Source organism: Anneissia japonica, unplaced genomic scaffold, assembly GCF_011630105.1.
Source record: "Anneissia japonica isolate Jap-2015-1 unplaced genomic scaffold, ASM1163010v1 scaffold287598_len761594_cov195, whole genome shotgun sequence".
Taxonomy (NCBI): Eukaryota; Metazoa; Echinodermata; class Crinoidea; order Comatulida; family Comatulidae; genus Anneissia; species Anneissia japonica.
In genome coordinates, this window is record NW_022705477.1 from 178502 (window position 1) to 191631 (window position 13130).

Genomic DNA, 13130 nt, shown 5'->3' on the forward strand with positions numbered 1-13130 from the left:
ATCTCTGGATCCGCCCCGGTTCTCTGTTAATATTACATATAGCGACATCTAACAAAGGTACATCATGTCATGGCAAAAACTAACTTGTGATCATCAAAGTGATTAATATAAGAGAATGAACAATATAGAGCTTTTCAATTACATAAGCTTAGTTGCCCCATGGGCACAAAGCTTTGCCGATTCTGGTCTTATTTTCCTACCTGCACTTTGAATGCGTTTTCAAATAAAATATAATTCGTTTCTATGGGGCAATATCAATTGGAAAATATGTCAATACTAATGACTACTTCTATAGTGAAGAAAGCAGTAGAGTAGTTGGGAGAAGGTCATCATAATAAAATTCCTATTAACTAATTAATCACGAATGATGCTTACTTTAGGTGACTGGACGACTGGACTTTCTTGCATGTCAACCTCAACTTCCTCCAGATCTGGGAGATCCTAAAAAACAATTTGGTTAAAAAAAATCATTGATTTACTTCATTCCTTATTTAATATATATATGAAAGATTAAGATATATGAAATATATGGCATCCTCTTGTTAATAATTCTATTCAGACTATATTATTTTAAATCTTTATTTGGTTATACACAAAATAACTTTGGTAGTTGAAATGCCATATTTAGGTAGAATATAATGTAATTTAGAATATTAACTTACATCAATGTTTATCTTCTCATCTTGGAGCTCAATCGTTTCAACATCTTCATCTATCTCCGTTATCAGTACTGGTTGTCTAGGTTTATCTCCAGTCTGGATGCATTCTGGGTAAAAATACAAAAATATGAAAATGATGGATTGTTGAAAGTAAATTGAATTTCCTGCTTTTAAATTGGAAAATAAAAGTTATTATCTTCTTGTAATGTAACTACCCTTGTTGACACTACTTACCTTCAGCTGGGTTGGAAACATCAAAAGTGAGTTGGACATCTTCATCTGGTGGGTAGAACTTCTCTTGAGCCACGATTGGTTTGGGCCCTGTATCACCTCTTTCCTGAGCAAATATACAATGTTTATGACTAAAAAAATTTGTTTTAATTAAATATTAAGTAGAGTAAACTGAAGCCACAATTTCACGGCAGAAGAACGTTTATCTGATGATATTGGTGTTAACTGGCCAGGTAAACGGTGTTAGTCACTCCACATAAAGGATTAGTAACCGCGATGATCTATAAAGTTAACTCCACTTCGCCACAAAGTTAACTAAGATCATCGGCATGTTCTTAATGCGAAACAGCCGTTGTTTGACCTGTGTAATTCATCACGGAGGTCGATGTCGATAAACATCGCAAAATACAATTATACCATTTGTTTCGAAATACAGCATTAGTATTTAAAAATGTTGTTTTTATCAATTACATACATTTTAAAACTTTTTTGACAATGGGTTTCAAAACAAGCAGCAATGCGCACAGTTTTTCAGGTCAGTTCTAACCATGTGTCTTCCTGGTACAACGGATGTATTTATCAGAGTCAACTTATCGTGTAGACGCTTGACTGGAAATCTTCGGTGGTACTAATATGGTGATAGCAAACGGCCGTGTAAACATGGCTTAAGTTAAGTATTAAGTTGAGTAACTAAGATATTTTGGGCGCAGTATTAAGAAGTGTTTTGTGATGACTTAAGATTACATCAACTGAAGATAATTAAGAGAAGCTTGGTCTCTCAATACACTACCTTGGCAAGTTCCTCTCGTTCTTTTCTCAGGAGTTCTGCTCTTTTTCGTACTTCAGATAGAGCTTAATAAAAAAAAAAGATTGAATGAAAACAGGAGCTTGGAGAAGAACTGAATATAAGGTCGTAATTAATTGTACTATAATGCTTTTAGAATCCTCAATTCTGGAACTTTTCTTTAACTATGCAAGAGAGTCTTAGATTTTCAATTAGCAATATAATAATGTGCAGTTGTACTGTTATTATATTATTCGTAACATAAAATGACACATGTATACACAATAACACAGACATACCATCAATGCTTGCTCTAATTTTAGCCCGATCTTTCTCAGCCCATTTTTCTCTTTCAGCCTTTTCAGCTTCACGGCCACCAATTGCCCTAAGAATAAGAGTCAATCAAAAACTGAATGCATCAAATTCTTATTCAGCAATGGATTCATTTTGCCAGAAGAGGCGAGGGGATGAGGGTCATGAGAGGAAACTGAGGACATATGGTCTAGGGAAGTGGGGAAGAACCTATTATTGTCTGGGGGAAGTGGCATATCTAGTAGGGGTGCTGATGGGGGCACGAAAATGAAGTGGGGGCTTGATGATCAGTTGAGGGGTGCTAACTTCAAAATAAGGTGATTTTAGGTGATTTTTAACGGCTTGCAAGTGATTTTGGGGGTGGGGGTGGGGGGCATAATTTTTGGAGGGCCGTGTACCCCCACACAACCCTCTAGATACGCCACTGCTGAGGGGTAGGTTTGATGTAAGTGCCCATTTCTCCACCCCCATGAAGAGAAAATTATTTGCCTGGCAAAGTAAACAAGCAATTTGACCAGCATCAGAATAAAGAACTTTAATGTTTAAATCATACAAAAGTGATGGCTTCAATCCACAAATTGATACAACCTACCAGGCTTCAGTGCAAGCTCTGTCTTTGGGAAACACTGGCCGGTCATCCAAGTATGTTAGGCTTTTCTGTAAGTTTAAATATTAGTTTAGTTTAAGGTATCATTATATGAAATACTTTAATGGCAGACTTGTTATACAGTATTTAGGTAGATTATTAGAATTCATTTGAAAATTAGAATAAGAAAATATTTATTACCAATTAACAAATTTCATAGATAATAACATTCCTATGTTATTTGCACAGACCATTAAATTGACTCAACAATTCAAATATATTTATAGCAAAAAATATGTAAATCAGCAAAAACCTAAAGTTGATAATTATTTGATTCTTTTAAGTGAGAAATTTAATGTTTTTTAAAATGCATTGAGATACACTCTTGCTCCTACCAGTTTCAAAATCAGTGTCTTTCTGTAATTCTTGGTGCTTTTGATGATTGGGTTTCCCATCAGATTCAAAACTCTCTGAAACAAAACAATAAGAATAATTATGTAATGATGCTAGTAATGGATTCATGTCTGCTTCAAGAAAGCCCATAAGAACCCATTTTTTGTAAATAGATCACAAAAACCTAGAATGAAGCAAATCACTACACTTCTCAGAGAGCAACACAATGCATGAGGGAATCATAAGCATTTGATTCAGGAATCTCTACTATCAAGTAAACTAGTAAGTAAAATTTACCAAATTCTTCATGTTGCCAAGTACATCAAATATGGCTGGATCGTTGAGTCTATTGTGTGACAAGTCCAAAATACTCAGGTGATTACACTCCTCTAAATGCCTAACATCTTCAGCATTTGTCAGTCTATTATGGGAAATATTCAGTGTATTGAGAACAGGCAAGCAAGCTAAAAAATGAAAAGAGGAAAACAGCATTTAACCTAAGGGCTACAAAAATACAGAATGTTAAGGCCTACTATGTGTGTGTACTGTATTATATCATTACAGTACTGTACTGTTTCATTGTTGCCATCATCATTATTAATATCATTTTTATCATATCTTATAATCATAATTATTGACTTTGCAAAGGTTATTATAATAATAATATTATATCATATACATTATCATATCATTGTCCTTAACTTAACATTCTTTTTAAATTTAGCATTACTATTATTTAATATTATTATTAACTATTTATTCTGATCTTACCTATATTTTCAACCTTGGTGATGAGGTTATTACTGACATTCAGGGTGTCCAGCAGCTGAAGATCGTCAAGGTTCTCCAGCTTGGCAATGAGGTTCTGTTGCAAGAACAGACATCGTAACTCCTTCTGGTTCCTCAAGTTCTCAATGGTCTTGAAGCCATTGCACTCTAGGTAGATGGTTTTCAAGCCTGTATATTTATCCAAGCCTTCAAGTCTTGTATAGCCTAGAAGTAGAAAGGCAACTCAATTCATCAAAATTCATAATGCAAAAAACATATATCACTGAAAAATAAGCAGTTTTAATGATTCATAATACTTAATAATAAAATATTTTTACATAGGTGTATAGAGATTGGCTTAGAGAGTGGAGGTATTTTCAATTGTGATACTACAAGATTTGCAGCCACGACTATGGTATTGGAAACAAGCAACATCACTTCAAAGGTACAGTTCCACCTCATGTAATAGTTACTGTAAAAAAACTCACCTTTATAATGAAGATACAGTACATCATTAAGCTCAGGAGTTCTGTACAATCCATTCGCCTTGCAATGGTCACGTAAAGCTTTTTCGGTTATCCTTAAAATTTTGAGAAAAAAATTCTTTCAATTAACTACAAACAAAATATTTCATAAAGATTTGCATGGCAAGTATCAGCAATAAAAAAACTAAACTTTCAGTACACCACATATAATACGGTTTTTGAGAGAAAGTCACTAGTTGATTGTCTCAACGTTTTGCACATCAAGAATGTCTTAGTTGATTCTTTGTTTGCCAAAATTTCACCTGGGATATTTATCCTCGTCCTTCTGTTTTCGTTCTTCTGCTTGTTTCTTTTCCTCTTCATCTTTTCCTTTTTCTATTGAAGTCTCTTTCAGTGACTCTTTATTTGGAACTATGGCAGATGTATCTTCAATCATCACTTCCTTGGTATTTTGTTCATTATCAATTTCTATTATTGATGGCATAGTTTCCTTTATTCTAAATTTTGGGTATAAAAATAAAAAATTACAAATAATATTAGGCCTAAGAATTAGATAATTATTATAGGCTACATAATAATCAATGGCAACCCTTTACTTTAGTAGAGGTATAACGATACTGTTCCGACCACTTTACACAAATCCAACGAGTTGATTGGTTGGTGGAGCTGGTGGAAAATTAAGTCTCGCTATCTTAATATCTTAAAATAAATGGAATGCATGGAATGTCTGACTGATGTCTGAACAATATCCATTTCCTAAAAAGATAAAAATTCATACATAATCTCAATTATTACATATTACTTAGGCCTAGGTACGTAGTAGGTTGGCCTAGCACGAGTATAGTAGGCCGTATGTGGCATAGGCCTAAAGTAGTAGTAGTAGTAGGCTAAGCTCTAGGCCTGGAGTAGGCCTAGGCCTAGTATAGTAAAACTAGGCTAGCCCTAGGCCTACAGCAGTAAGTAGTATAGGCCCGCTAGAGGACAGGCCCAGAGTCATGGCTTGCCGCCCTCCCTGCTGGCTGGTGGTGGAGCAGGAGAGATGCCTAGCCAAAACCTAGGATATGTAGGGTAGGTGATGAAGGCTAGATTGAAATATAGGTCTAGGTTATGTTAAATTACAATTGCATCTATGATTGTTAAGGCTACATACCGATTCTATAATAAATTTAAAACAATCACAACAACCACACAGCATCCGTCGTGAAGGATAACTTGGCAACCAACAACGAACGAAATAGTAATATTCATTTATTGAGGGCGCTATATATAATAGTTGCCGGGTTATGTGTCGCGCGCAGACAGGCCTTCACGAAAACAACACACAATACAGAAAATTGTTAAAAAAATTAATTACTCATGGTATCGCCATACGTCGGACGATATATAATAGGATTGTGACTAATAGAAATGTAATAGTAATCTATTTTTCATGTTTTAGAACGAATACACAATGAATAGACCCTTCCAAAGTGTCACTCAAACTTAACAACTGACCAATCAAAATGGCCTGGAATACGCGCGTGTCCTACAAAAACATGTTTCAATGGTCGTATTCGACTGAACGAATAGAAAACTAGTAAATACTCGACGAAACAAAATGGTTGAGTAGTTACCTACCGCAATATGTAGGTGAATATTATAATTATTATTTTCTGAAACTGAATCTAAATTATATTAACGCAAATGTTGCTAAACTTATTGTAAATTAACGCACTCTGGTTTTACGTTAATTTCCGTTATCAACAACGAAGTCTATTTTACGAACCAGCCGAATGGAAATAATACACAACGAAATATCCTTGTCAACGGAACGAACCAGTCGAACACGGCCAATGATATTAACAGAGTCTGAATCGCCAATAGAGCGACTGAGATCATGAATGATGAATTCCTCAAAAAACAAAAACAAACACAAAAACAAAAGAAAACAAAGAAAAAAAAACCCTTTATCATGCAGCTATGTCAATATCAGACTGCTATGAATTACTGTAATTTTCCCGGAATTTCTTTCTTTTCTTTCTTTTGTAAATTAATTTATATTTTATACGTTTAGTTTAATTGTAATTTTGTAATTTATGCGAGCATCTATGAAATGCTAATCTTTACAACAAAATGGCATTGATGTTTTTTCGGGACCTTAGCAACAACATCCAAGAGGCACGGGGCTTAGCGCGGAAAGCAACTGGTCAATGTCCATTCCTCCTCTGCGCATTGTCCACTTGTGCGTGTGATGCATGGCAACGCGTTGAACGTACGCGTCATTCACATGGTAATAATACCTCCATGGTAATACCATGGTGATACTGTTCACATCGGAAGCATCATAAACATGATTATGTAGCATAGCATTCAGCAGGATAGGCCTAAACAGCGCAGTTATATTGAAACCAACTCGAGTATATTAAACAAGAAAAGAAAACTAATTATAATAATGACGTCTAATAGTTTCTGGGGCATAGATCAATATCGAATTATCATCGAAAGAATGGAAAATGGATTCAAGTGGGTATATCTGTAATTTTATCAAACTACGATCAGTTTTAATAATATTGTATGGGTGACTTTTAAAATATTAACACTGTAGAATAAAAAATATTGATATTAAACTTTACGTTAGTCCTACTTTTGTTTTGCTCCGAATCTCACATTCCGGGGTGAATTGGGTTCATACTCCGTTTTTATCAGCTACCCAAAGTTTCTCCTTACATATACAGTATTATTAATCCCCCGGTCCCCAAATTATTCTCCCCTTCGTTTGAGGCACTGGCTGCTCCCCTCTTTTAGAACAATGAAGTTGCTCCACTTACACGTTTTTATTTTGTCTTTTGAACATTTTGAATTTTTCCCCCTTTAGTGTGGATTTTGTATTTGAACATTTGTGCTTTTGTCCACGAACTGTAACTTGTTTTAATAATAATAATATTAATAATAAAAGAACACGAATAATGAAACGTCACCATAAGTGCTTTGTTCATCATTCCTTGCTTATAGATCATGTGACGATTTCATGTCAATGGTACAGGAAAGGGGAGAGATAGAATTATTGTACGCGCAAAAACTCAGACGATGGGAGGAAAAATGGTCGAACGCATTAAAAAAGGGTGAATTTTCCAAAGTTTAATTATCCGAACGTATAGAAAATAATTGTACAACAGAAAGTTAAGCATTTTTATATAGGTCAAGTCCTGTATTAGAACCCTTTAGTTCATCTAAATAATTATATTACCAGTATTACAGAAATATAAAAAATTAAATTTTCTAACATTGTATCACATTACAATCTGTGACGCAGTAATTATTAAATAATACATTTGTTGGCAAATTAACAATATTGATATTCGTAACGTTAAATAAGTAATTTATTAATAGAATATCAAGCAATTAGGCCCATGTTTACATGTAAACATTTTGCAAATATTTTCAAATAAACGATCCATAGACGTTTATTTGAAAATATTTTGCATTTTATAAAAACATCATAATCAGGATGGTCGTACTTGTAATACTGTCGTTAGTTGTTGCTGGTATTGTTGTGTATCTAGGCTATCGGGATGGATTGTTCAACTCTATCTTAAAGAGAAATACCGATGATACTGTTTAATATTTTAATCTTAATTATTCCAGGGTACGAATACGGTTCGATGTTGGATGCACTGCGGTGCTGTATAAAAGAAGCTGGGCAAGTTGCAGATTTACATGAAGAATGTCGAATGAAGTTAATTGGTGATGGAGGCCCATTCTCTTGCATAAACAGGTAGGACTGTGGTTTTTTTTTTTTAAACATTGGAGTATTCAGGAGCCTTGAAATTAGGAATGGTGGGGGCGGGGCGTGACGGTGAAGTTCGGGAGGGGGGTCTTCGATGATTAAGTGGGGAACAAGCTTTCAGAAATTATGGTGAGCGTTTATTTTTTGCTTTGAACATTTTTTCATATGGGTGGGGGAGGATGCGACTGAGGGGGCGAGCTTTTTTTGGTGGGGCCCCTAGGTACGCCACTGTTTTCAAATGATATTCTATCGATTCTAATAGATCTATGAATTTAGATTCAGCAAGGATTTTGCTAACAATACTAACAAATACTAACAAGGTTTGCTAAATCAGATGAAATATTGTTGCATGAGCTAAAATTTATAACTAGGCCTACATAATAGCAATAATAAATGACATTTAATGGTAAACGCAGCGTGTTTACCATTTTGTGATTTGATTTACTCAGGTGGAAAAGGGCACATTGCCATAAAACATTATTTGGTGGCGTTCAGGAAATACGACAATTTGAAGAAGATTTCTCAAATGCTCAAAGCGGATATATGAAACTACTGTCTAAAATCAAGAAAGCGAGGAAGGTAAATCATTTATTAACTTAAAATTATATTTAAATACTAATTGTATTTTTTGGCATAATAGCATGCCACTAAGATGAAATATTCTTTCTAAAAAATTGTGAACTTTCTTTTTGTAGTTTATTATTTGACACTGCAAATTAATAATGCTTTTGCCAATTAATATCTTTTGCTATTGTAGGCCTATCACATGGCGGTGGTCGCAGCGCATAAAACTCAGAAGTTCGCAGAAGAGGAAAGTAAGAAGGAAATCGTTGGTACTGAAACAAAAAATAAATTATTCAAACGGGCAGAACAGCATGCCAAACATCGGGAACACATGAAGAAAGTTTATCTTAAAGGCATTTTAATGTGTAATGGGAAAATGAAGGAACGGTATTTCCAGGTAAATTCCAACCGGCAAACAACAAGCAGATAATTAACTCAAAGTTTGCGTTTTTTTTTTTTTCCTGTATTAAGAGATTAGGAATACTCAAGCCAACCACAGATCAACCGGCACATATGGATTTAAAAGACTAAAATACTTTAAATTTGAATGTAAAAAGAAAAATCAATCACAGATCAACTCACACACAAGTAGACACCAACGATAAAAAAAATTCTCTTCAAATAACTCGATAGTCTTACAATATTGTACAGAAATTGGTGCAACGATCTTTTTATATCATAAACCTCTTCCTACAGTACAAACAGTGTTTATGTTTGACAGAATCTCATTTTATTTCCGTTCCGACTGCTCATTTAATTATGATTTTCCTTGTTCAGAAAATGACGTCTGAATTCAATAAATGCCAACTTTTTGAGAAAGAGCGACTTGAGAGCCTAAAGTATGAGCTACTGAGATTTGTTAACGCTCTCGACATTTCAGTTTTACCGGGGTGAGTAAAGTTTAAATTTGTCACACTGACTCACCACACACGAATCCCGTCCACCAACACAATATAAATGAGCAACGGTGTATCAATTATGTTATTTGCCCTATTATTAGTATTATTAGTTTTACTTTTATAAAATAATAATAATAATAATAATTATTATTATTATTATTATTGTTATTATTATTGTTGTTGTTGTTGCTGTTGTTGTTGCTGTTGTTGTTGTTACTGCTGTCAACATCACTGCCATTATCATTATTATTGTTATTATTATTACTGGTTATTAATATTATGTATCATAGTTATTATCATCATCATCATCGTCGTCGTTTATCAGTTAAATTTTTACTTAATTTTAATTTCATTTTATATTACAGTACAGTATATTATATTGGTTTTGGATTTTGTAATGCTAATAATTTTTTTTTTAGAAGATGAGATTGTGTATTGTAATATTGCATTATATTATATTATGTTGTTTTATGTATGTTAAAAGCAATAAAAAAAATAAAAAAATAAAAAATCATCGTCGTCACCGCCGCCGTCGTCGTTTTTGTTATTGCTGTTGTATAATAATAAAATTGTTGTCCTTATTCATGCAGATACGACGGTATATATGAACAAATAAAGAATAAAATAGAATCGGCGTGCGCCAACGACGATGTTGAGATCTGGAGCAAGAAACACGGTGCGTCAATGAAACCATATTGGCCTTCGTTTGAGGTAGGACGGATTTGGTCTAAAGATGGATATTATTTGGTCAACATGAAATGATGTAGGTTACGAAAAAGATCCTCAAATGATGAGGTTAATCAAGCTGACGCCAATTATTGAGTTGATGAGTAGGCCTTATTGTTATTATTAAGACTAATATTATTATTATCAATAGGCATATTATTATTGTTATTACTGTACACTGCTATAGCAATTGGTTTTTGCTATTGCTATTGTTATTGTTTGTTATTACGGCCTATTATTAATCTTATATTATTTTTATTATCAATGGTTATAATAATAACAATGTTATTATTATTATTATTATTAAAATTAAATTTAGGCCTAGTAAAATTGTTATTAATTAACGCGTAGTTAAATATCTTCAATTGCGTTTAATTGTTTTCATAGGAATTTAATTTAAGTCATCTCGACGAGGATAAACCTGGTTTCAAGGGATTGTTTCATATCGACGAACAGATCGACAAAGACGACCTGTAAGTGAAAATTTCACTCATTTGTTTCACTTTCTGTCTTACATTTTCTGTTTTAATTTTTTTTGTTGTGTATTCATTCAATTTCTTATAAGCTTGCCTTCGTGCTCTATTTTTATTTGTAGCATAGTTTTAACAGTCACTTCTTTTGTGACTGTCAAGTATTAAAAGGCCTATATTATAGGTTATCTTAAATTTCATTGATTGAATTGAAGTTTATGTAGAGATGCATGATTTTAAAGCAATTTAAAAAAAAAGGAAAAAAAAGTAAAACGGAATAATCTGGTCGCCTTTCTAAAATATATTCCTCAGTGGCACAGCCACAGGCACAGTCTTAGATACAATTAGGTGCCACTGACAACAACCATAATAAGCATAATGGTACTTATACAGTACTTGATATTCTGACAGGTGCTGAATGCCCTGTTATTATTGGGAATAGAGAATGGTCATAGCAAGGCCTTGTACTGACACTTATGACACTTTCCATCCGGTTAAAACTAATATGTTCGCTGCAACGTGGCACGCAGATTGACCTTTAACTTTCGTGTCACTTAAATACTCAAACTTAAATACTGAAATTATGGAAAGAAAAGTTTTAATATTTCGTGAAAGAGTATCATTTACTTTATTGCAACGATATCATTCATTATTAGCCCTCGGAAAAAACACTATTTCAGTATAAATTCACGCATAGTACATTACATCTCATAGTTATTTGTATGGAAGCATCGGTGGTTCAGTGGTAGAATTCTCGCCTGCCACGCGGGGGACCCGGGTTCAATTCCCGGCCGATGCAATTTTTTATATTTAAAAACAAACAAATAATTAACACAATATGTTTTCCATTGTGTAAAACAACACAACTGGTTTCACAGATTTTTTTTTAAATCTCAATTAAAAATGACTTGCATGTACCAATATAGGTATTGAGTTCAAATTCAATCCTATGGGCTAGGCAAAGTACTTTATTGTAAACATCTATATGGCGATGCATGGATTATCTTTTTAGATGCTTGCCTTCCAATTTCAGGGTCCTGGGTTCAAATCCTGTGGGAGAGTTTAATATTATTTTGACCAGTTTAAATAATAAATAAATAAATAGGAGTGATGTTTTGCCCTACCTGACGTGTTACCATACTGAATACTCAGTACCGGTACCCCCCCCCCCCCCCAAAAAAAAATTATCGCCCGCCACGCGGGGACCCGGGTTCAATTCTCGGCCGATGCACTTTTATATTTATCAGATGGACAAATAATTAACACAATAATTATGTGTCCTTTGTATACAAAAAAACAACTGGTTTAACTGAATATATATATTTTTTCAATCTCAATAAAAAATGACTCGCATGTACCAGTACATGGTATTGAATTAGAATTCATGTTTCAGATGCTTGCCTTCCAATGTTACGGCCGTGGTTCAAATCCTGTGGGAGAACGGTAGTAGCATTAATATTCTGACCAGCTTCCACTGTATTTTAATTGTAATAATAATAATAGTAATAAATAAATAGGAGTGATGTTTTGCCCTACCTGAGGTGTTATCATACTGAATACAATACATCCCCCAAAAATCGCAAGTGATTCGGGTGGGAATTGGACACGCGACCTCCAGATAACTGACCAGTTGTCATAACCACTACACCACCGAGCTTGCGCTTTGTGACTAGTGTTTAATCCGATCCCCAATTTGCAATGGTATTTCGGTGTGTGTGCTCGAAAAAAAAAATCGATTTCAGTTTAAGTTCACGGATACTACATTGCATCGAATATGACGTGGAAGCATCGGTGGTTCAGTGGTAGAATTCTCGCCTGCCACGCGGGGGACCCGGGTTCAATTCCCGGCCGATGCAATTTTTTATATTTAACAAATACATAATAACACAAAATGTGTCCGTTGTATAAAACCAAACAATTGTTTTTCACTTAATTATTTTTTTTATAAATATCATTCTAAAATGATTTGCATGTACATTGAAACAGGATCATAATACAAGTACTGTACTTCGTTGTAAGCATCTAAAAGTTCACACATACTACATTGGATCTCATAGAGACTTGGCTTGGAAGCATCGGTGGTTCAGTGGTAGAATTCTCGCCTGCCACGCGGGGGACCCGGGTTCAATTCCCGGCCGATGCAATTTTTTATATTTAAAAACAAACAAATAATTAACACAATATGTTTTCCATTGTGTAAAACGACACAACTGGTTTCACAGATTTTTTTTTTAAATCTCAATTAAAAATGACTTGCATGTACCAATATAGGTATTGAGTTCAAATTCAATCCTGTGGGCTAGGCAAAGTACTTTATTGTAAACATCTATATGGCGATGCATGGATTATCTTTTTAGATGCTTGCCTTCCAATTTCAGGGTCCTGGGTTCAAATCCTGTGGGAGAGTTTAATATTATTTTGACCAGTATAAATAATAAATAAATAAATAGGAGTGATGTTTTGCCCTACCTGACGTGTTATCATACT

The 13130-nt window shown here is 34.1% G+C and overlaps 2 protein-coding genes and 3 non-coding genes across 6 annotated transcripts in view; 4 read left to right on the plus strand and 1 right to left on the minus strand.

Annotated features, from left to right (window-relative positions):
* Positions 1–5457, minus strand: part of LOC117105564 (dynein assembly factor 1, axonemal-like) — a 7747-nt gene extending 2290 nt beyond the window's left edge. Inside the window, exons 1-12 of one of the 2 annotated variants that reach the window (XM_033246743.1) lie at positions 5369–5457; positions 4521–4715; positions 4222–4313; positions 3737–3958; positions 3263–3429; positions 2968–3042; positions 2579–2643; positions 1974–2059; positions 1681–1742; positions 894–996; positions 663–766; positions 376–441 (exon numbers count right to left, since the gene is read on the minus strand). In XM_033246743.1, coding sequence (XP_033102634.1) covers positions 376–441; positions 663–766; positions 894–996; positions 1681–1742; positions 1974–2059; positions 2579–2643; positions 2968–3042; positions 3263–3429; positions 3737–3958; positions 4222–4313; positions 4521–4702 — 1224 coding nt within the window. In that variant the 5' untranslated portion in view covers positions 4703–4715; positions 5369–5457. Of the gene's footprint in view, positions 1–375; positions 442–662; positions 767–893; positions 997–1680; positions 1743–1973; positions 2060–2578; positions 2644–2967; positions 3043–3262; positions 3430–3736; positions 3959–4221; positions 4314–4520; positions 4716–5337 lie in introns of both variants that reach the window. The other variant, XM_033246742.1, reaches the window with a different exon arrangement.
* A 2248-nt stretch (positions 5458–7705) lies between these two features.
* LOC117105566 (protein kinase C and casein kinase substrate in neurons 2 protein-like) overlaps positions 7706–13130 on the plus strand; it is a 12477-nt gene continuing 7052 nt past the window's right edge. The window contains exons 1-6 of the mRNA XM_033246744.1: positions 7706–7972; positions 8434–8563; positions 8742–8945; positions 9326–9438; positions 10038–10158; positions 10561–10646. Coding sequence (XP_033102635.1) covers positions 7806–7972; positions 8434–8563; positions 8742–8945; positions 9326–9438; positions 10038–10158; positions 10561–10646 — 821 coding nt within the window. The 5' untranslated portion in view covers positions 7706–7805. The remainder of the gene's footprint in view (positions 7973–8433; positions 8564–8741; positions 8946–9325; positions 9439–10037; positions 10159–10560; positions 10647–13130) is intronic.
* On the plus strand, positions 11372–11442 carry Trnag-gcc. Its single transcript has one exon. It is a non-coding gene; the product is annotated as a tRNA-Gly (tRNA).
* Trnag-gcc lies at positions 12429–12499 on the plus strand. Its single transcript has one exon. It is a non-coding gene; the product is annotated as a tRNA-Gly (tRNA).
* On the plus strand, positions 12716–12786 carry Trnag-gcc. Its single transcript has one exon. It is a non-coding gene; the product is annotated as a tRNA-Gly (tRNA).